The 23,154-nt window shown below is 35.0% G+C and overlaps 1 protein-coding gene across 9 annotated transcripts in view; it reads left to right on the top strand.

Moving 5' to 3' along the window:
• Positions 1-23,154, top strand: part of Pias2 (protein inhibitor of activated STAT 2) — a 94,957-nt gene that overhangs the window by 41,281 nt on the left and 30,522 nt on the right. For 8 of the 9 annotated variants that reach the window (XR_006848210.2, XM_046428438.2, XM_046428437.2 and 5 more), the window contains 6 exons: positions 2,295-2,345; positions 2,476-2,566; positions 9,659-9,793; positions 11,424-11,529; positions 14,082-14,155; positions 20,470-20,630. Coding sequence is in view for 8 of the 9 variants with exons in the window: in XM_046428438.2 (XP_046284394.1) it covers positions 2,295-2,345; positions 2,476-2,566; positions 9,659-9,793; positions 11,424-11,529; positions 14,082-14,155; positions 20,470-20,630 (618 nt within the window). In the remaining variant the exon portion in view is untranslated. The remainder of the gene's footprint in view (positions 1-2,294; positions 2,346-2,475; positions 2,567-9,658; positions 9,794-11,423; positions 11,530-14,081; positions 14,156-20,469; positions 20,631-23,154) is intronic. The other variant, XM_046428439.2, reaches the window with a different exon arrangement.

Genomic DNA, 23,154 nt, shown 5'->3' with positions numbered 1-23,154 from the left:
CTCACTCTCTCACACACACACACACACACGCACACACACACACACACACGTCTGAGGGTAAAGCTCGGTGGTAAAGTATCATTGGGTTCAGTCTCCAGTAACAACAACAACAAAAAAGTGAATTTTGGCTTAACCACCTAGGTCTATATGCTGCTGGAGTAGTGACTAAACCTCATTCATTCTTATGTATCCAATATGTAAAACTGGAGTAACCACCACCTCAATGGGTCTCTTGAAGAGGGGTGCTATAACTTGCTCTACTTCTCCTTATCCCAATGAGTAGCATCACCAACTATCCCACTGCACTGTTCCAAAACCTGAGCACCCACCCAAAAATGCCTCTTCTCTCATTTCCTTCCTGTGTTTAGTCAGGCTTTGAGGTCTACTGAATACTCTATGCTGAAGTATCTCTCAGCAGTATTTGTGTTTAAATAGCTTTCAAGTTCTCTTCTTTTGCCTATACAATTGAAATGGTCTCCTAACTTTGGTTCCTAGCTGATCATGTGATCTTTCTATAGCCTGTTCTGTTTTTTTTCTCTTTGGTACTCAAAAACCTGGTAGTGCTGCTTCGTCAAGTCCACACTTCATTGCCTGGCAGCTCTTTACATTTTGCTCTGCCCAACTTTTTTTTTTTTTTTTTTTTAATCATCTTATCTCCCATTAGTTTTCTCTAGCAACTTATATTCTGAATAGGCTTTCTACTTTTCTAGGCTCATCTCCTGTCATTTCTCTTTTTTTCAGATTATGTTCCCCAACCTAACAAGATACTTAAGGCATTTCTAATTGATCCTCACTTTTCTATTGAGAATCACAACACAAGTGGGGTCACTAAATAGAAATAGGCAGAACCACTGTTGTACAAACCCTATTTGATTGGTCTTCTGATAACTGCCTTGAACTTTTAAGACAAAAATTAAGTTTCCACATTGCTATAGCACTTATCACACTTTTGTTTTGTTATGTGTGTGTTTATATATATATATATATATATATATATTACCTACTGTCATGAGTCCTTTGAAGCAAATACTGTGTTTTATTTATCTCTGACGCCCCCAGTGCCCAGACGGAAATGTTTCTTGATTTGAATGAGTGGAATAATATGAGTTGCTCAGAAGAGGTCAGTATTGTCTAGGATATGGGAATGTTTTGAAGAGACACTTGAGAACAGTGGAGCATTTTAGTGGCAAGGAAGACAGTGGGAGGAGAGGAAACACTGGTACTCAGCTGCTCACACTTATTGAGCACAGCTCTTGTGTTAACATGTTTAATCATCACAAGTAGTTTTCTGTCTTTAACAAATACAGAAACCAAAACACAGAAAGGTTAAGTAATTGCCCAAGGTCCTTTAGCTCAGGACCATAAAGCTCATGCTGGTCATTGCTGTGCTTTACTGCCTTCCATCAAGGTAGAGAGTTGGAAACAATGAACAGACTATCTCAGTTAGAATAAAGTGAGGGTAAAATGTACTACTTTAGGTACTACTGTTAATGATCTTTTCTCTGACAAAGTGCAAGATTTAGGATAATGACTAAGGATACCTTGTTAACTACAAGGTGTATCCCCAGGTGATCTTGTTAAAATGCAGATTCAAATTCCATACATCTGGGATGGGGACAGAGAGTCTGCATTTCTAACAAGCTCCTAAAGATACTAGTGCTACTTTGCTGTGGACTCCATTTTGAATGGCAAGGTTTAGAGAGTTCGGTGCCAGAGGTGTTTTATATAGAACTCTGTTTCTCATCTAGAAAGTGCAAGAGGTTATGTGTATTAATTTGAATACTAATTATGAAGTTGCTATTGTATAGAGAAGTTGATACTGCAAGCATTAGTTCTATATTAGAATAACTTGGGTAGCTGTAAAATGTAATGAGAGACGACAATACTCAAATCGTAAGAATATCTAGTGAATGGACTTTTATGTTAAACAAGCAAGATCTTCAAGTGATTAGAGTCTTAGAGTGGAGAACTGTTAAGTACAGATTAATTTGTTAATTTTTTTCAGAACCTAGCATATTTCTTTTCATGTTAACAAATTTGTTGTCTATTGAAGTAAATACTGTATTGTCAGAGTCCCTATGAATTGAAAATACCTTAAAATTGCTGAAAAGACATGACTAAAAGTCAATGAGCGTTATCATCAGAGTGTTTTAATTAAGGTTTATACGGTTGCCAGGCTAGATTTCATGTTTTAACAAGTAAGAATAAAAATGAATAATACTCCCCCCCCCCCATAGTGTTCCTGTGGAATCTTATTCTATATTCTTAACCTATTCTATTTCTCTTTCCAACAGGGATTTTTTGCCAGGTGGTAGGAGAGATTATACAGTCCAAGTTCAGCTGAGGTGAGTTTGAAATTTTCTAACTATAAGTTTACACTTGTTACCTTTGTGTATGTGACCCTGAATTTTAAAACATAAACATGTTTGGATTCATTATTTAAGAGAGGTTTCTTCTTCTTTTTTTTAAATGCAGACTTTGCCTGGCAGAGACAAGTTGTCCTCAAGAAGACAACTATCCCAATAGTCTATGTATAAAAGTAAATGGGAAGCTGTTTCCTTTGCCTGTAAGTTGCTTTTTATTCATAAGATTTTCATGTAAATTTAATGTAAACACTGACAAGGTCTAGAAACAGTGATAGCCACGTACCAATTAATAGTTAGTTCTAGCATCTAGATTAAATATTGCTTTGTCTTTGAGGGATCCATAGCTCCTTAGAGAAATAAATGACTCTTGGAGAGATGGAAAAAAAAATGAGCCTGGAACTTGTTATTTTAGAATTTTAGGAAGCTCTGAAAGACTCTTGGGATCATATTAAACAACAGGACTTGGGCACTTAAATATATAGGACAGCGTGTTACGGTGGCTATATGGATTAGCTGAGACTAGCCAGTGGACGTGTGGTGGGATGCAGGGTCTTTTTGAGAGCGGCTAGCCCAAGAGGTATAGAGTTCCAAGCCTGGAACTTGATGTACACACCAGAGGGTTAGGGGAATGCAATGATATTTGACAACCTGTTGTTTAACAGGGAAGCAGCATATGGACTTAGCTGGAATATATACATTGTAAATGTATGCATCCTATTCCTGACCTAATAGATAGTTTTGGAATCTTCAAATCCTTAATCAAGTCTTAAAAATAATATTTAAATTGGTGAACTGTTTTGTATTTTGCACTGAGGCCTGAAGTATATTATTAAATTTGTCAGTTGTACAGAAGGCCAACAAAAATATTTAAAAAAAAAAAAAGTATGATCGCTTTGTTAAGCCCTACCAAGTGTTTGCTGTAACTGAAGTATTCTGAGAACAGACCCCCTCCCCCGCCCCATTTTGCTGAGGTGCCATTTCAACAGATCAGACACCATTGCAGCTCTTGAGGAATGAATGGGAAGCTGTTTAGCATTCCTGCTGAGCATGAGATTTGGCTCTGGAGTAAGTATATGAATAATACCTATGAGCAGCTAAGCCCTTGAAATTGAGCTCCCAACTTAAGATAGTCCATGGCTCAGGTTGACCCCAGTAGCTAAAGGAATCTGACTTTTCTTGTTAGGAATGTGTCTCATTCATAGACAGTGGATTTAGAAAACTTGAGAAATACTTGTTCCAGGAGTTTTACAGAGCTTGAAGACCACTGCATCACAAACTCTTTGTGAAGATGCCTGTGAGACTGAAATCAGTTGGGATAGTCCTATGGGGGTAAAAAAGGGGGAAAGAGGATGAATAGATATGCTCAGGAACAATTGCTTACATGGTCTCGTATATGTTCAAAGCCAGGTTGGACGTGCCAGTGATGCTGTGTCTGAAATATGTGATGTTTTGTTTAAATTCTTTGGCATTGCTTTAGAAAATATGGAGTCTGCATATGTGTATACACACAAGCCCACAAAATTTCCAGATGGACTAGTCAGTAACATATATGAGGATGATAATCCTCATGGCTGAGATCTTCACCACTGTAGCTCTGAATTTGTCACTCTTACAGTCCTTTTGAGAGAGAGAAAATTGGGCAGCTGATTATTTCCTCTTTACATTGTTAGTTATTGCTGACTTCTGCCCCAAAGCACCAATTAACCCTTGAGTGCTTATCCTAGGTTATTTGTGAATACATTGACTACTATTTAAAGCACCCTTTGTCTGATGAATTTGGTACTTATCCTGGGAGTTAGGGGTACTTGTGAAGAAGAAGAAATAGAGCAATGGGAGAAAGGCAGAGACATTTTTAAAATTTAAAGGGAGTGGGGAAGCCCTGCTTGACCCAGCTAGGGCCATGCCAAAGAAAATCCTGTTCCAGCCTTTTCCCTGAAAAGGCTTTTTGCCACAGACCCATGAACTCCCATGGAACAACTGACATAAATTCACATGCAATTGATGGAAAACGTCTTAAAATTACTTCTTAATCCACACATGCTATTCATTAAGGTAATGAAATTCATTAAGAACACGAAACAGGATTGTGAGGTTTATGAGAATTATGTGAATATGCTGCAGCCTCAAAAGAAGAAAGCTACAGGGAATGTATAGGAGTGACATTGAACATTGAGTTTCAGGGACCCTGTTCTAATTGTAAGAACCATGAGCAAGCCATAAAGAAGCTTAACATGTATGTAGTCCTTGCCCCTGACCCTGGTTTGTTAAATAACAGATCCCAGAGGGATAAGTTTGACATGGTCACGGAATTTCCCACAAGAGCGCCAAACATATTTGTCGTATGCTGAATCACCTTATTATAATGTCTAGTTATTATAAACCCATGGCATTTGGCCACTATATTACATATACACAGTAAATGGAATGGGAAATGTAATTTGGATAATACGAAGGAGAAGATTCTCTTGAATCTTCAGGGAAGAAGTATGCAGCTCATAGTGAGGCTTGCATGGTAATGGCCTGCAGCTTGCAAAGATAAAATTTGCCTTAGACACTGCCCCCATCTTTGACTCCAAGGACTGCCGGTGTGCAGACTGAGAGCTAGATCAGAAGTCTTTGTTTTTTGTTTTGTTTTGTTTTGTTGCAAGGTGGGGGCGGGCAGAAAAAGGCTTAGGGAGTTATTTTGAGTAGTTGACTTATTATTAGTTTTAAAGAGATTATAAGAAATTTCTATGAAACCTGTGGAACTGGAAGCTTGAATGGGGAAAGACTGACAGGGAGGAGTATTTCTTAGAGAGATTCCAAAGAATGGAGAAGATACGTGCTTTAACTCAGTTGGCAAAAATCTCCAGTTCTTCTTAGTGCAGTACTGACCTCCTTTTCCTAATAAATTCTGAGTTTATGGATTTCCCTCTTTCTGTTTTTTTTTTTTTGTTGTTGTTGTTGTTGTTGTTGTTTTTGTATCTGGGATTGAACCCAGGAACACTTAACTACTACTGAGTGACATCCCCAGCCCATTTTTATATTTTATTTAGAGACAGGGTCTCACTGAATTGCTTAGTGCTTTGCTAAGTTGCTGAGGCTGGCTTTGAATTCCCAATCCTCCTGCCTCAGCCTCCTGAGCTAGTGCGATTACAGGTGTGCACCACCATGCCCAGTTCTTTTCTTTGTTTTTGTGTATGAAATTTTCAGTAATAAAAAATGTCTTTGAGGGTCGTGGCTCAGTGGCAGAACGCTTGCCTAGCATGTGTGAGGCACTGGCTTCGATCGTTAGCACCACATACCAATAAAAAAAATGAAAAAAATTTTTTAAATTAAAAAAAAATGTCTTTGAGGCAGCTGGGAAACTGGAATAGAAACAAGATATTAGATGATTTTTTGGAAACTTGTGAATTTTGTAAGGTTGCAATACTGTGTTTTTTTAAAGGTCTTCTTAGACACACTGATTAATAATATGAAAATTAACTGGTATGTCTAGAATTTGTGTTTACTCAAGGACAAAAATTATTGTGCATGTACATGGTGGGTGTGTTTTGGGGCAAGCTGGAATGAGGCTGGAGACAAAAGTAACAAGATTGAAAAATGTTAGTAATTATTGGAGCTGGTTAGTGGGTACCTATTGTTCTCTCTGCTTTTGTGTATGTTTGAAAATTTCCAAAATATAAACTAAATAGTGGTGATTAGAATTTAGGAGGTGATGATAAAGGAACAGCATTGTGGAGTTTGTCACAATTGTATGTAGGGCAGGATGTTGTCACAGCATGTAACATGAAAAGTTCTTTTGAGTTTCTTTTCCTAAAGTGTGAGGCTGAGATCCACATAGTCTTCTACCAATGTTCTCTAACAGCCTTTATTGAGAAAACTTGTGGATTTGCTCTTCAGATCACCTGTGAAATGAACTTGATTTTATTTTTGCTTTAAACATGGAAAGTTGTTAAAAATTTGAGAAGGCTGAACATTAATATTTTACAAAGTTTCAACTATAATGGGGTCTTGGGTGCTTGGATAGGTAGGAGGTTGCTATGGGCTAGAAGGGGAATACAGATTGATGACCCATAATTACTATTGAAATCAAACTTCTCAAATAGGTAGAGAATAGACTGAATATACTTTAGGCAATTAAGACTAGTTCCATACATAATTTTGAATTTGCTTAGCACTCATTCTTAAATTCACTGTTGTTTGACCCACTGTTACTGTTCCATTCCGTGCTGTCAAGATGTGACTCAAAATTCCATTTTACAGGCTTCACATATAGCTAGGTCATGAGTTATTCTTATCATTTTGGCAGACCCTATGCCATTGTTTTTATTTGGCTGAAATACCAGTAGACAGAATTATCTTCTAGGCCCAAAATAGGCAAGACAAAAGTTTGCATTTATAATTGCCTAAATACTGATATTGATATTCCTTGTGTTTGTCTATTCTTAGAATTTTTACAAGAGGACTTTTTAAAATTTATTTTTTAAAATTCTGATTATTAGTTATACTTGACAGTAGATGTATTTTGACATATTGTAAGAGGACTTTTTTTTTTTTTTTTTGGTACTGGGGATTGAACTCAGGGGCACTCAACCACTGAGCCACATCCCCAGCCCTATTTTGTATTATTTAGAGACAGGGTCTCACTGAGTTGCTTAGCGCCTCCCCGATGCTAAGACTGGCTTTAAACTCTCCATCCTCCTGTCTCAGTCTCCTGAGCCTCTGGGATTACAGGCATGCACCACTGTGCCTGGCTTGTAAGAGGACTTTTTAATAAGCTTTTTTCTGTTGTATTTCACATGAGCAAATTTAGATGTGTGCACCCCTCCTATACACGCACACTCACACTTAAGTTTTTTTCTTTGCCTTTTTACTCTGTTCCTCAGTTTTTGTTTTTGTCTAAGTACTGGGGATTGACCTTTGGGGCTCTTACCCACAGAGCAGCATCTCCAGCCCTTTTCATTGTTTAATTTTGAGGTAGGATCTTGGGAAGTTACTGAATCTGGCCTTGAACTTATAATCCTCCTACCTTAGCCTCTTGAGTCGCTGTGATCACAGTTGTGAGCCACACTGTGCCCAACTACTCAATCAGTTTTAATGATTTTCAGAATTTTGTTGCAAGTTGTAGAGTAAGACTTAGCATGTAGATTCCTTCCCACTTAATAATTACTATTCTTCCTCTTATGAGACAATGAGGAAGGATGTTCCTAAGTTGTAGTAGACAACTTGGATGTGTTCCTTAGTTCTGCTCTATAATACCACCAGTATAGAATTCCTTGTAAGGTATTTAATTCAATGTTGCTGAAATAACAAATGTTTTGTGGTTGCTGATGTGGCAGCTGTGACGTTTTTGTCGCTGCCTTTACTTTTACAACTTTGATAGTATTTCTCTAGTATGATTGATTAGCTGCATGCCCTTAGCTTTTCAATCAACAGGTACTTTAAGGACATTTTATGAAGGAGAGTGAATTCTGGCTGTTGTCTGAAAACCTTTCATCACCATTCTGATAAGATTCATATTGTATTAGCATTGACTCATGTAGTTAATGATATGATTGACTTGCAAGGAAATCTGAGGTGTTAGCAACATGAAAAACAGTATTAAGAATATCATTTGGAAAAACATACATTGATGACTTTGAAAATTGAGCAGGGGGCTGGGCTTGTGGCTAAGTGGTAGAGCACTCGCGTAACATGGATGAGGCACTGGGTTCAATCCTCAGCATCACATACAAAATAAATAGCCGGATGTAGTGGCGTATGCCTATAATCCCAGAGGCTCAAGAGGCTGAGGCAGGAGGCTCGCAAGTTCAAAGCCAGCCTCAGCAAAGGGGAGGTGCTAAGCAACTCAGTGAGACCCTGTCTCTAAACAAATACAAATTAAAATCCCTGGGGATGTGGCTCAGTGGTTGAGTACCCCTGAGTTCAATCTCCAGTACCAAAAAAAGAAAGGTATCATGTCCATCTGCAACTAAAAAATATTAAAAAGAAATATGAATCAGAAGATTCATCTGTATCCTAAAATAATATTAGTCAATTAATTTTGCTTATATTTTCTTCTGTGTGTACAAAAATAAGTGATACACTTAGTGTTTTTCCCTTCTCAATAGTAGATAATTAAATTACATGAAAGATATCAGACCATTAGTGAAATACAATGCCTGCTTTTCAATACACAGATGTTACTGAAGCTAAGAAATTTTGATTTTCTTTAATATGTATTTGAAAGTATATAACCTGAAAATTATAACCTTTGAATTCTTTTGGTAATTAAAAATTGAGTATACTGTTAATCAAAAGTGATTATGTGGGGCTAGGGTTATGGATCAGTGGTAGAGCACTTCCCTAGCAAATGTGAGGCAGTGAGTTCGATCCTCAGCACCACATAGAAATAAATAAATAAACAAATAAAGGTTAAAAAAAGTGATTATGTTACCAGGCATGGTGGTGCATACCTGTATATCTAGCTACTCAGGAGGCTGAGGCAGGAGGATCACAAGTTTGAGGCCAGCCTCCAAAACTTAGACCCTATTTCAAAATTTTTTTTTCCAAATGATATTCTTATATGTGAACAAGAGCTATAGAGATAAAGCAATCTCTTAATACTGTTTTTCATGTTGCTAACACCTCAGGGGATATAACTTAGTGATAGAGCACCCCTAGGTTCAGCTTCTATTGCCATTAAAACACAACAAAAGTGAGTATGTTTACTATTTAAAGGAAAATCTAATGCTAACTGAAATAGTGATGAATTTTTTTCATTGGCTTGATGTTTTGTTTTTTTTTTCTTCTTCCTTATTTCTTCTGTTTTTGATTTTGTGGTGCTGGGGATTCAACCCAGGGCCTTATGTTTGCCATACTACTGATTTACATGTCCAGCCCTTTTTATTTTTGAGATGGGGTAAAGTCGCTCGCACAGGAAGACTTGATGATCTTCCTGCCTCAGCCTCTCAAGTAGCTGGGATCACAGGTGTGCACTTGACCTGATTTAAGTTTCCAAAGTTTGTTCTCCCTGTTTTCCACCCCAGTATGTTAAAATATTTTGAATGGGGTCTCCTAAGTGACTCATTTTGAAGAGATGGGATTTCATCTGTAAAATTTGGTTTCTTATAAAGAGGAAGAAGATTCATAGCCAAAATGGCAAGATGTTAGTCTCTTTAATGTTAATGAGGAAACATTGATTTTTATTATTTCTTATATATTTCTGGATCATGTGATTGTAACTGAAATTAGACAGTATCCTGCATCTATTTTGGGTAAAATGTTTAATGTCTTACAGAGAATTTAAGATAAATTTCTTATGGTTACAGGGGTATGCACCACCACCGAAAAATGGGATTGAGCAGAAGCGCCCTGGGCGCCCCTTGAATATTACATCTTTAGTTAGGTTGTCTTCAGCTGTGCCAAACCAGATTTCTATTTCTTGGGCATCTGAAATTGGAAAGGTAAATATTCTCTTGTCCACTGGAAGTTGGTGTTTTTTGTTTTTTCTTAGGCTAAACTGGCTCCACCCCTTTTCAATTCAAGGGTTGTAAGTATAGATATTTTGAAGGTTAATACCTTTAACTCTGAGGTTTCTTAAGTATCATGTCTGTTTTCTGGGTAAGAAATGTATATGTTTATATTCCTTAAGGTAATGATTTAAACACTGTGTGAGAGAGAGTGTGTGTGTGTGTGTGTGTGTGTAGTGTATCTTAAAAACCTGGAAGTTTGGGATGATTAGTATCTATGAAGAGGAGCAAAGGACAGAATGTTATCAGTCTTTGGAGGAAACAGTTGAATGTACTCATGTGATCAGAAATAATCTGTTCCTGCCTTTACATAAACAGCTAATAGTTCAGATAACACAACCATCTCTTACAAAGATGTTCATTTAAAATTATTTTCTCTATACCTTCAGGTTGATGAACCTGGCTTTTTGCTGATTTTGTCTCAAAATGAATTATATCAATAAGATACTGACTAATACAACAGGGAATATACATTTTAGATGCACTTGTTAACAAATAATGGAAAAAGATTTAATATCTGAGTATCAACTGTAGTTCCTGTTTCATGGAAATAAAGTGTAATATTTTGTTGTGGATGAAAAAGTCGAGGCATATGTTTATAGCAGGAATTTTATTTCACCACTAGAGTAGTTGCAGAACTGGAAATAACTTTAGGATTTTTGAATAAATTATTATTGACATTGAAGACTATAGATTTGCCATATAATGGGATTGATATTCGTTCTTTGTAGTTAAAATGATACAAGGACCTAAAATTTGCATAGTTTATTGAGTATGAGATATTTAAAAGAACACTAAATGTATTTAAAATATTTGGTTTGGCAACTATCAAAAGTATTTTTTTATTGTGGAATGAATGAATATATGTGTATGTGTTAAAATATTAAAGTAGAATTTTTTAATATTTGGTAAAATTATATGTCATCTTTCAAAGCTGTATAGATAATCGAGAAAGTTGCTTTGTGCCAGATTTATACTATTATTTTCTGGCCTCACCTTTTGAATTTCATTATTTTTTCATGTGTCTTTTGTAAATGACTGCTTTTCTCAGAAGAAAGCCAATACTAACTTTATCTGAAGGCTGTGCTCAAGGCCATTTGACCAGTGGTTTCTCTTGTTAGAAATAAAACTTTGGAACTCTGGGTGTGAAGTGTTAATTCATACCACTATTCGAACTTTGCTTCTGCATTTTTAAATGAAAATATGAGAGCCTCATTATATAAGTAGATGAAAACAAAAGGATTCTAATTGTAAGTAATTATGGGAAGGTACATTTGCATAGTGGTCTCTGTAAACAGTTTGTAACCACTAAATTGAAGCTATTTACCATACTATACCAACCCATGGGTATTATAAAATGATAAGAGAAATATATTTAGAATGAGTAAGCCATTATTTTCCCTCAAGTAGCCTTGTTGATTTTGCCCTCTTCCCAGTAACTGACTTTTTTTTAGAAGTTATTTTGAATGTTATTTTTAGAAACTAGAGTTTCTTAGATAAGCATTTTATGTAAATAAAGAGAATATCATCTCTAGTCCGTAATACAGATTATCTTTCTTTGTAGAATTACTCCATGTCTGTGTATCTTGTACGACAGCTTACATCAGCCATGTTACTACAGAGATTAAAAATGAAAGGTATTAGAAACCCTGATCATTCCAGAGCACTAAGTAAGTAATGCTTGTGAAAGACCAAGCATATGAGATACTGTAATGTGATTGATTAAAAACAATAAACTCACATATGCATCTATATTTATAATATTTGTGTATTTATTAGCTTATATATGGTAAATTGTATATATTACCTCATGGAAGAAATCAAACATGTTACCTCAGATATAATAATTTTCAGTTGTCAGATGAGATAGTTTTCTCCATATTTATTATTGGAACATAATAGTTGTACATAATAATGGGATTTGTTGTTACATATTCATACATGCACACAATATAACAATTTGTCCAGTATCACTCCCTATCACTTCCCTCTTTCCACCTATTCTCCCACACCCTAGTCCTTTTCCTCTACTCATCTCCCTCAGATTTTTATGAGAATCCCTGCCACCTTTTCCTTTTTTCTCTAACTTCCACATAGGAGAAAACATAATGACCCTTGACCTTCTGATTTTGACTTGTTTTGCATAGTACAATGGTCTCAAGTTCTATCCTTTTTCCTGTAAATGACATATTTCATTTTTCTTTATGGCTGAATAAAACTTTGTTATGTGTATATACCACATTTTCTTTATGTGTCCATTCATAGATGGCCACCTAGGCTGGTTCCATAGTTTGACTGTTGTGACTTGTGCAGCTATAAACATGGGTAATCATGTATCACTATCGTGTGATGACTTTAATTCTTCAGGATCAACGCTGAGAAATGGTATAGCTGGGTCCTATGGTGGTTCCATTCTTAGCCTTTTGAGGAACTGGTGCTTTATAGTGGTTGTACCAATTTACAGTCCCACCAACAGTGTAAAGTCTTTCTTTTTCTCCACATCTTCTCCAGCATTTATTATTATTTGTATTCTTGATGACTGCCATTCTGACTGGTGTGAGATTAAACCTCTGTAGTTTTTATTTGCATTTCCCTAATTACTAATGATGTTGAACATTTTTTCATACATTTGTTGGCCATTTGTATTTCTTTTGAGAAGTATCTACTCATTAGCCCATTTATTAATTGGGTTATTTGATTTTGAGGTTATTCTTTATATTTTCTAGCTGTTAATGCTCTCTCAGAAGAGTGGCAAGATTTTCTCTCATTCTGTAGGTTCTCTCTTCCTAATTGTTTCCTTTGCTATGCAGAAGATTTTTCATTGGGGTGTTTTATGTGCTAGGGGTTATTGAACTCCGGGGCACTCAACCACTGAACCACATCCCCAGACCTACTTTGTATTTTATTTAGAGACAGGGTCTCTCTGAGTTGCTTAGCACCTCAGCTTTTGCTGAGGCTGGCTTTGAACTTAAAAATCCTCCTCCCTCAGCCTTCTAAGCTGCAGGGATTATAGGCATGCACCGCCGTGTGTGGCTGTGCAGAAGTTTTTTAATTTGATGCCATCCCGTTTGTTAACTCTTAGCATTATTTCCTGAGCTTTACAGATCCTATTGAGAAAGTCATTGCTTATTCCTAAAAGCTGGCATGTTGACCCTACATTTTCTTCTAGAAGCTGCATAATTTCTGGTTTCTTAGGTCTTTGTTTCCTTTTGAGTTGACTTTTGTGTAGGGTGAGAGATATAAGGGTCTGCATATGGATAACTAGTTTTCTGAGCATCATTTGTTTCTCCCAACCCCCACTGTATATTTTTGGCACTTTTGTCAAGGATCGGTTGACTGTAAATGGGTGTGTTTGTCTCTGTCTTTTATTCTGTACAATTGGGAGTCTGTGTCTGTTTTTATGCCAGTCCCATGCAGTTTTTGTTATTATAGCTCTGTAGAATAATTTGAAATAGGTATTGGGATGATTCCAGCATTGCTTTTTTGGCTTAGAGTTGCTTTGTTATTCTGGGTTTTATTCCAAATTTTAGAACTGTTTTTTCTAGTACTGTGAAGCATGTTATTGGTAGTTTGATGGGGATTGCATTGAATCTCTACACTGCTTTTGGTAGTAGGGCCAACTATTAACTCTGCCTATCAATGAACATGGGAGGTCTTTTCATCTTCTGAGGTCTATTTCAGTTTCTTTCTTCAGTGTTCTTTAGTTTTCATTGTAGAGGTTTTTCAACAAGAAGATATAAGACTGTTTATGTCTTTACAAATTTAGTAATTGTTAGAAATAATCAGCGTAGCTTAATACAAATGTGTTAGAAAGAAATTTTTAAAATTTGTTAGAAAAGCATTGACGCTCAGGGTACTGCTGCATTTGAGGTTCCTCTGCTAGTTGTTGTTTTGTTCTTAAGTCTTAAAAAACAACTTTCTATTTTGTAACTCTTCTTTACCATCAGTCTTAGTTTTAAAAAGAAATCTTAAAACCTCACTTAAACATTTGATCTAAAGTTTGCATGTTTGTAATTCTTTAACCTAATACCAGAAGTCTGGCTATATATTTAATACATTAATATTTAACATTTTGTGTTTCTTGACCTATTTGAAGTGTTTGGGAAATTATTAAAATAAAATATTTTTATATTTCAACTCATTTTCACTATTATTTAGAAACTTTTCATTGTATTTCACTCTTCTTTTTCCTTTTCTTTCTTTTTCTTTGTTTTTTTTTTAGTTAAAGAAAAACTTACTGCAGATCCAGATAGTGAAATTGCTACAACTAGTCTTCGGGTATCCTTAATGTGCCCTGTAAGTAAACTGGCAAAACATTCTAGGTAATTTTACTTTGTAGAAATGATTGATTTCCTTATAAAATAATTGTGGGAATGAGTGTAATTTGACAGAAGTCTGAACTTCCGTTTTTTACCATTTGGAAATCTACATGATTAAGCATTATAATTCTTTGTAGTCTTCAGGTAGTGATAGAGGAAGAAATTTAAAGGCCATTGGATCAAAGAAGAAAGATAACATTAGACTCGGAATAATCTGTCATGGTTAATACTGTAGACAATCCATAGCTGCTAAAAAAACTTATAGTAGGGCTGGGACTCAGTGGCAGAGCATTTACATGTGAGGTATTACGCTTGATCCTTAGCACCGCCTAACAAAATAAGCAAAATAAAATAAAGGGATGGTATCTATCTAAAACTACAACAAACAACAAAAAACCATGTCGTAAAAGGTGGCTCCTTTTGTGAGAATACACGTGGTATTGAAAAAATACTAATAAAATAACAAGGGCCTAATAAATGCTAATTGATGATCTTGGATTATTAAGTTAGGATATCTTTGTAAGGTACTTTGAATTACATAATTTTGTGTATCCTCATGTAGAAATTTAGGAGAGAAATCACTCAACGATCCCGAGATCCTCCCATGAGTTTCCAACTGAACTAATTCAGCATGAAAGTGCTGAGGACTTGCCATGAGTTGTTGGAAAGTTAATACTAGTTTGAGAGATAAAACCAACTCCCGTGATAAAACATCAGATTGTATTTATCAGATATGAGGAGATGGGAAAGGACAGGGATGGTGGATGAAGGTTTCTCTATAAAGTTAGTGGGAGAAAAACCTTTCAATAAGATTTTAGGATAAAATTTATAGAATAAGGAATCTATAATGTAGTTTTGGGGACATTTGATGACTCCCCGCCATTGTGAGAAAAGTGTTTTGTTTTTTTTAATGGACATTCAGTTGTGTCAGAAGTGAGATCCTACTTGGTGCTTCTTATTTAACTATTTTAGCAAGCCTATATTGAGTAGTTTTCCTGACTTTGTGTGTGTGTGTGGTGGTGGGGAAATTGAACCCAAGGCCTCACACATGCTAAGCAAGCACTCTGCCACTGAGCTACATCCCCAACTCAGTTTCAGTGATTTTGTAGATGAGAAAACCAAGACAGATACAGGCTGGTCAACCCAAATCACACATTTAGTAGTAGAACAAAAATTAAAATTTTGAATGTTATTCTAGTTTTTTTTCCAATAACTGCTGCCAAATTGGGCTAAAATATACATGTCCTAATTATAAATGTACCTTCTGTTAACCTGGAAAATGATATTTGCAGTTATCTTCTTTCCTGAAATTTTATTATCATCATTAATTTAAAATAATTTCCTTTTATTGAAAAATGTAGAATTTAGTGAAATGGGGATTGATGAGAAATTGGTACCCTCTGTGGCTATGAAACTCAGAAGTTGTGTACTCCCAGCAAAGGAGGATGATACCTGAGGTAGTGGCAGAGGTTCTAGTGGACAGTGGCTTGGACCCTAACTTCCTCTTTTTATAAGCTTGACACAAGCTTCTGACATGGGTTTGAGAGTCTCCACATTACCTTTTTGTTCCTTCTAATATTAAAATTAAAATTGATACCAGATTAAAACAAATGAAATTACTGTTTTTTGTTTAAAAATAGTTGCATTTTGACAGTTTTTTAAATGGTTTTTAATGACCCCACTATATTTAGCAGGCATTAATTGCAGACTCTCTAGGAGTTCAGTCATGGTATGGAGAGGGAACTCATATATAACCTATATGTTTTAATGTATCAAGCTATTTTACCAGAAAGTAAGTACTGCTATACAGTTTCCCTAAGGAGTTCTACAGTGTTACAATGCTGTTTTCTCTAATAAGTCTTATTTTCATAGAACCTTAACCCTCCTTTAAACAGACTGCCCATTCTACATAAAAACAACCAAAACACAATGGCAAACATACTGAAGGATTCTCAGACTTTTATTAATAGCAGAAGTAGTATATAAGAGTTGTTAGTATTCTTTTTATATAAAAATAGGGAGCAGTTCATTTTAAATATGTCAACTTTAATAAAGTTGACAATTTTAAGAAAATTAACTTTTCAATTATTTGAAGAAGTCAAATCATATAGCTGTTTATTTATTTTTGTGGTGCTGGAGATTGAACACAAGCCTTCACTCATGGTAAGGATGTACTCTGACCTACACCCATGGCCCCATCCTGTGTTCATTAAATGTTTCCTTTTGGGCTGGGGATGTGGCTCAAACGGTAGCGTGCTCACCTGGCATGCGTGCGGCCCGGGTTCGACCCTCAGCACCACATACAAACAAAGATGTTGTGCCCGCCAAAAACTAAAAAATAAATATTAAAAATTCTTTCTCTCTCTCAAAAAAAATAAAAAATAAAAAAAATGTTTCCTTTTCTCTGTTTATAAGTGACAACAGGTCTATTTCTGAGCTACATTTCCTCAGAATTTATCTTTCTTGATGTTCTCAAGAGCTTTATAAGAGTAGATCGTACTCTTTAGACCATAGTGATATTAAAATAGATTGGGTAGTTAAACTGTAATATATGGTATAAATCAAAATCTAATGCAGATGTCTTGATAAGATTTAATGGGTAGTTAACTGACAGATGTTAGCAGATTAAAGTAGTTTTAGAAGAAGGAGCAGTTCTAGCATCAGTTAGAGAAAGCAGAATGGAGTCCCAGCCAGCAAACTATGGAAATAACATGGGATTTGGTACAGTAATGGGAAATAAAGAAGGAAAAAAAAGGTCTTAGTTACTCAGAAGGATAAAGAGTGAACCCTGGGTTTATTTGGGAAAACAGGAGAAAATGATAGCTCAGAGTGATGGAAGAAATGTTTGTTTTATTTCATAAGAAGCTTGTGAAATTATTTAGAGTAGATGTGAGTCTGGGAAATGGGAACAAGTCTCAAGACCTCTGTCCTAGGGACCTGCAGGAGGTAGTTTCACAGTATTATTGAAGAGGGATCTGATTGAGCATGTATAATTTTATTTGTGGAAATAATATGTGACATTTATATGGGAGTTTTACCTTGTGATATCAGCTAGTGATTTTCAGTGTGTCCTGCAGAGTAGGTGTGCTGGGTCGCTGGGGGAAAAGAAAGATGGATTTGATTTTTTACCTCTTGAGATTTTTAAATTATAGAATTATTTAATTGGGACAGGAAGAGTAAAGAAATGAAAAAATTTAAATGGTCAAGGTCTACTATTTGAAGTAATATTACTGATGGAATGTGATTTTTTTTCTAGATTTAGCTCTTGTGTTCATAATCATATGCGTGTTAGAAAAAAAAATGTTTTATATATACTGTGCGGCTTGTCTTTTTTTTTTTTTTTTTTTTTTGGTGGTGGTGTTACTGGGGATTGAACCCAGGGCCTTGTGCATGGAAGATAAGTACTCTACCGATTGAGCTATTTTAAAATTAATAGTATATCCTAAATACGTTAGTATGTATAGATCATTATAGGCATTTTGTTGAATGGTGTAGTGTAACTTATTCAACCTGTTCTAGTGACTATTTGCTTATATTGATTCCTAAATATTTTATTTAAGAATTGATTGAAAATTCCTAAATAAAATATTTATGCTAATACTATTTAAATAATAAGTGATAACAAAAGGATGTCTACTAGGAATGCAGATATAGTTTGGGTTTAGAAAAATCTGTTAAAACTATTCATCTTATAATTGAAAGGAATTTTTTTTATAAGCCCATGATCATCTCATAGAATGTCAGATAGTTAGTATCTATTCCTAATACATCAAAAGCTTAGCAAAATAGGAAAAATTGATGGTTAAACCCCCAAACATGTGTAATGTTATAAAGCTAGGGACATCTCAAGGCAGTGAGGAGCATTAGGATTTGTGTTGTAATATCAGCTGTGTCTCAGCGGGTAAGTTATTTTAGCTTCTTGAGCATCTGCATCTTCGACACAAATTAAAAATAGAGATGCCAACTTCTCTGGGTCATAGGATTATGAGTATTATAGGAGGTTTCTATAAAAACTCTTAGCATATTGGAAGATTCTAGGTAACTTAAGGAATAATCTGTTTTAAAAGAAGAAAAAATATGGAAGTATGTAGAGTAAGAGGAGAAGTTTCCTCAGGTTTTATTCTGTTTTCTTTTCTCAATGCTGAGTTATAGTGTACTGCATGCTTGCTTAAACATTTAACTTCTAGGATTCCTTTTAGAATTCTAGTTAGATGAATAGCTAGAGGCAGTATAGCACAGTAACAAGGATGGCTTGTAATAAGCCCAGATCTTAGCTCTGCCTTATTTCTAACTTCATGTAATATGAAATTGATTCCTTGTGCCTTTGTTTTTTCTCATTATTAAAATGGGGAATGTTTTATATTTAAAGATGTAAAAGGTATGATTGTTTAAATGTAAAAGTGTGGCTGGATACAGTGACGCACACTTGTAAACAACTACACAGAAGCAGGAGAATTGCACGTTCAAGGCCAACCTAAGCAACTTAGATCCTCTCTCAAAATAAAACTGAAGGGAAGAAAGAAGCATTGGGGATGTAGCTCTGTGGTGGAGTTCCCTAGCATGTGTGAAGCCCTGGATTCAATCCCCAGTACATAAATAAATGATAGTAAATAAAAGTGTTATTGGAATTAGTGAAAAGTAACTTGCACATAGGCAAGTTCTGTAAGCATTAGTTATTGCCATGTTGATTTAGCTAATTGTTTCATTTTTAAATTACAAAATTTATGAACACTTAGACAATTATAGATGAAGTAGAAAGGAGGGAATATTCTAAAAATTCTACCACCCAAGCAGTATTAAGAATGTTCTGATTTTGTTTCTGAATTTTTTCAAACTTTGTAGTGCGTATAAAGAAGTTTTTTCTTTTTTTAATATCTCTTTGCCACTTTCCAATTATTCATTCTACTGCCTGATAAGCAAATACTGAGCACTTACTATGAGGTAGTATTGTGCTTGGACAGTGAAATTACAATGGGCAACAGATGTAGGCCTTGGCCTTGTGGGAGCTCTATAGTGGGAGAAACACTTTGAACCAAATTACCAGAGCTGACTAAAAATGGAGATACTTTTGGTAAAGAAAATATATGGGGAGATTAAGAGTTACATAGAAAAATATAATCTGATCTCATCTGAGTATTATGTATATGTTGGTGCAGTACAGCTAAACCAATTGCAATAGCAGTTGAACAAAATGTAATTATAGAAAAGTACATTGAAAATCGACGTGATTATATAATAGTTAAACTTTCATAAAAAGTATGTTTAGCTTATATCAAACATACAAGGCTGATCTGTCTCATGTAAATAAATCCTACAAATATATGATCAACATTAATGATCAAATGAAAAATGAGGAAAGGTTTTATATGAATAAATAGTTATTAGAAACACAGGTGACTCTTAGAAGTAGAAGAGGAGGCTCTACAACGTCTTATAATTAACAGAAATGCAGTTCACAACTCTTTTGGAATATTTCTTATTTCATAAAAATCAAAGAATTACAAAACACTGTATTGGCAAGGTTACTTGGAACCAACAACATTTATTGTGTGCATAAGTGAGTAGGTATCTCTGGAAGGTCGTTTGTCATTGGGACTGAGATCATACATGTTATCCCCCCCCCCCTTTTTTTTTTGGTTGTGCAGAGGATTGAACCCAGGGCCTTTGTGCATGTGAGGCAAGCACTCTATCAACTGAGCTGTATCCCCAGTCCTTTCCTTTCCCTTTGACCTCAAAATTTAATTCCTAGGTACTTAGCTTTTCTCACTACAAAGATTGGAAACAATTTAAGTGTCCATCACTAGTGTACTTATTAAATAAATTATGCCTTTGTGTAATGGTATATATACTGACTTGTGTATAATAGTCACCAAATTATGTGACAGGGTAAGTTGCAGAAGTGGGTGTAAAATATGCCACCATTTGTGGAAAAATACTTTCCTTAAATATCCACTTATTTTATGCATAGGACATCTATGAAAAAACATGTAAGAAATGGATACAGTGGTTTCTTTAAATAGGAAAACTGAGAACCAGTTGAAGTATTTTTTTCATTGTATCTTTTTCTACCAGTGCATTTATACGTAGCTTATTTTGAAAAAGTGAAATGTTTTTTCAAAAACCACAAAGCAGTTTGTGAATTAAAAAAAAAAAATAGTGATTTAATAGTAATAAATTTAGGTTTGTATTTTATTTTCATTTTGATGCTTCTTGAGACTTTTTTCTCTGTTCCCTTTGAGGTTTTGTCCTCTTTTTTGAACAACTTTCCATGTTGTATCCCCTGTCCTATAGTTAGGAAAAATGAGGCTGACAATCCCATGCCGTGCAGTGACTTGTACACATCTACAGTGCTTTGATGCTGCCCTTTATCTACAAATGAATGAGAAGAAGCCCACCTGGATTTGTCCTGTGTGTGACAAAAAAGCTGCCTATGAAAGTCTAATACTAGATGGGTAAGTATATGCCCTCCCATTTTAGAGGGTACTGGCGATTGAATTCAGGGGCACTCAGCCACTGAGCCATATCTCCAGCCCTATTTTGTATTTGTATTTAGAGTCAGAGTCTCACCAAGTTGCTTAGGACCTCACAATCTTGCTTCAGCCTCCCAGGCTGCTGGGATTATAGGTGTAAGCCATTGTGACCTGGCTGGTACTCCCTTTTTTGGTGCTTAGGGATCCAACCTATGGCCTCTTGAATGCTATACACAAGCTCTACCACTGATCTATATCCCCCAGCTCACTGTATCTCTTTTAATAGCTATTGGCTTTGGCTTCCTTTAGTATGGCCTTATAAATTCTACTCTAGCATAAAATTCAGATGTTTGTGCATTTTCTATTTTACATTTAATTACACATAGCTTCTTTTTAAGCAGGTTATTGGTGCTTTATGTTTTTTTGATTAATTTATTTGTTCTAGTTTGTTATACATGGCAGCAAAATGCATTTCAATTAATAGTACATATATACAGCACAATTTTTCATGTCTCTGGTTGTACATAAAGTAGACTCACACCATTTGTGTCTTCATACATGTTCTTAGGGTAATGATGTCCCTCTCATTCCACCATCTTTCCTAACCCCTAAGCCCCCTCTTTATGTTTTCCTTTTACAGGTTGAGTATCCACTAACTGAAATGCTTGAGACCAAAGCGTTTTACAGTTTAGAGTATTTCAGACTTTGGAATACTTGGATAGATTTTTCCAGTTGAGCACTCCTATTCTGAATATCCCAAATCAAAAATGCTCCAAAAACTGAAAGTTTTTGATTGTCCTTTTAGTCCTCAGAATAGTTTCAGAGTTTTGATCAGGGATGCCAAACCTGTAATATAATTTGTATTGGGGAAAGTAGGTATACAGTTTCCTTTTGTCTTTGCCTCCCAAGATCTTTTTATAAAAGCCTGTAGGTAAGAGGGAAATCTGCTTAGTGAAATCATTTTGTTTACCTAAAATCTCTTATAATAGCAATTAGGGTCTTTGAAATAAACCATAGAGTGGCAGGATAGATAGTCACAGAGGTGGTAGATTCATATTGGAATTCACACTCAGGTTATTCTGATTCTGGAGCCCAAATTCTAAACATTATTTCTTATATTGCATGTCAGAATATGGAAAATTATAGGAAATAATTTGAATAAGTGAGGTATTCTTTTTTTTTTTTTTTTGAATGACCTTTTAAAAAATTAATACATCATCTATGTACCACTATAAGATTTAGAAAATACAATTAATGAAGTTATTAAAATAACCAGTAATCTCATCCTGTGGTGTTGACTTTGTAATTTACATTGAAATAGTTAAATCCTACTTTACTTACATGATTTTCACTCAGTATATAGTGAAAACTTTTCAGAATGTTTTACTTTGGAGAATAATGGGGCACTTGTGAGAGAAAGTGATTTTCACCCTTCCCTCTAAACTTCCTTTTTGCTGGATATTATTGTGGTAATTTCAGCTTATTTTGAAAGAATTTAAAATAATAGCAAAGAAGTGGAAACAGTAGTGCAACCTCCAGTATCAGATTTGACCCAGATGCATCAGTTGTTAACCTTCTGCCGCAATTGTTTCTTCACGTTCCGTTCATATATATGTATGTATATACATTTTTGGTGTGTTGCATGAATGGGTACACACAGAATTATTACTATTTGTAGACTTGTTTTGAACCATCTGAGAGTTTCATGTTCCTGTCTTTTTGCATTTTAATATTTTAGGATATTATTTGTTTCTACTTTTCTGTTTTAAATTGCCTTGTGATATAATCATTTTGGAAGGTGACATTTTGTGTATGTTTATGGAGTTCTTAAGATTTCCAAAACAGAAATCTTGATTCAAAAAGTGAATGGCTTTAAGACAGCATTATTATGATGCCTCTCATAGTAAGCTGTTTACACTAGTAGTAAAATCATTTTAGTCTCTTGCCAGCAGGTATATCACCTACTTCTTAGTCCCTCTTATCAGTCTTACATATTAAATCTTATTTTTAAAATGCCTACCAATTTCCTGATTGAAAATCATGTCTCATTGTTTTGATTTCTACATCTTGTATTATTAGAATTATTAGATACCTATTTATTCCATATGTTGATCATTATAATATCTTTTGTGAATAACCTGCTAGGGTTTCCTTTCTTTTCTAGGACTGTTCATCTTTTTTTCTTACTGATTTGTAAGTGGTCATCATATAGTAAGAGTATTTCATTGTTTATATGTGCCAAATGTGTTTTCCTAGTCTGTTTACCTTTTAATTGTACTTATTATAATTATTTTTCATTTAGAAGTTTCACATTTTTGTTTCATCAAGGATGTTCCTTTTGAATTTCTGTCCTTAATGCATTTAAGAAGTCCTAGAGATTTTAAATAATCATTCACTTGTTTTTCATCTGTTTTTCAATCATTTTCAATCATGCAGTTCTTCATTTTGTTGTGTATTCCTTCAAGAATTTATTAAGCATATTTGCCAAATACCTATTATCTGTAGA

The sequence above is a fragment of the Marmota monax genome, unplaced genomic scaffold (genome assembly GCF_021218885.2).
Source record: "Marmota monax isolate L192 unplaced genomic scaffold, Marmota_monax_Labrador192_F-V1.1 WCK01_AAM20220418_F8-fsc00031, whole genome shotgun sequence".
In the NCBI taxonomy this organism is placed as follows: Eukaryota; Metazoa; Chordata; class Mammalia; order Rodentia; family Sciuridae; genus Marmota; species Marmota monax.
This window is presented reverse-complemented; position numbering and strand designations above follow the sequence as displayed.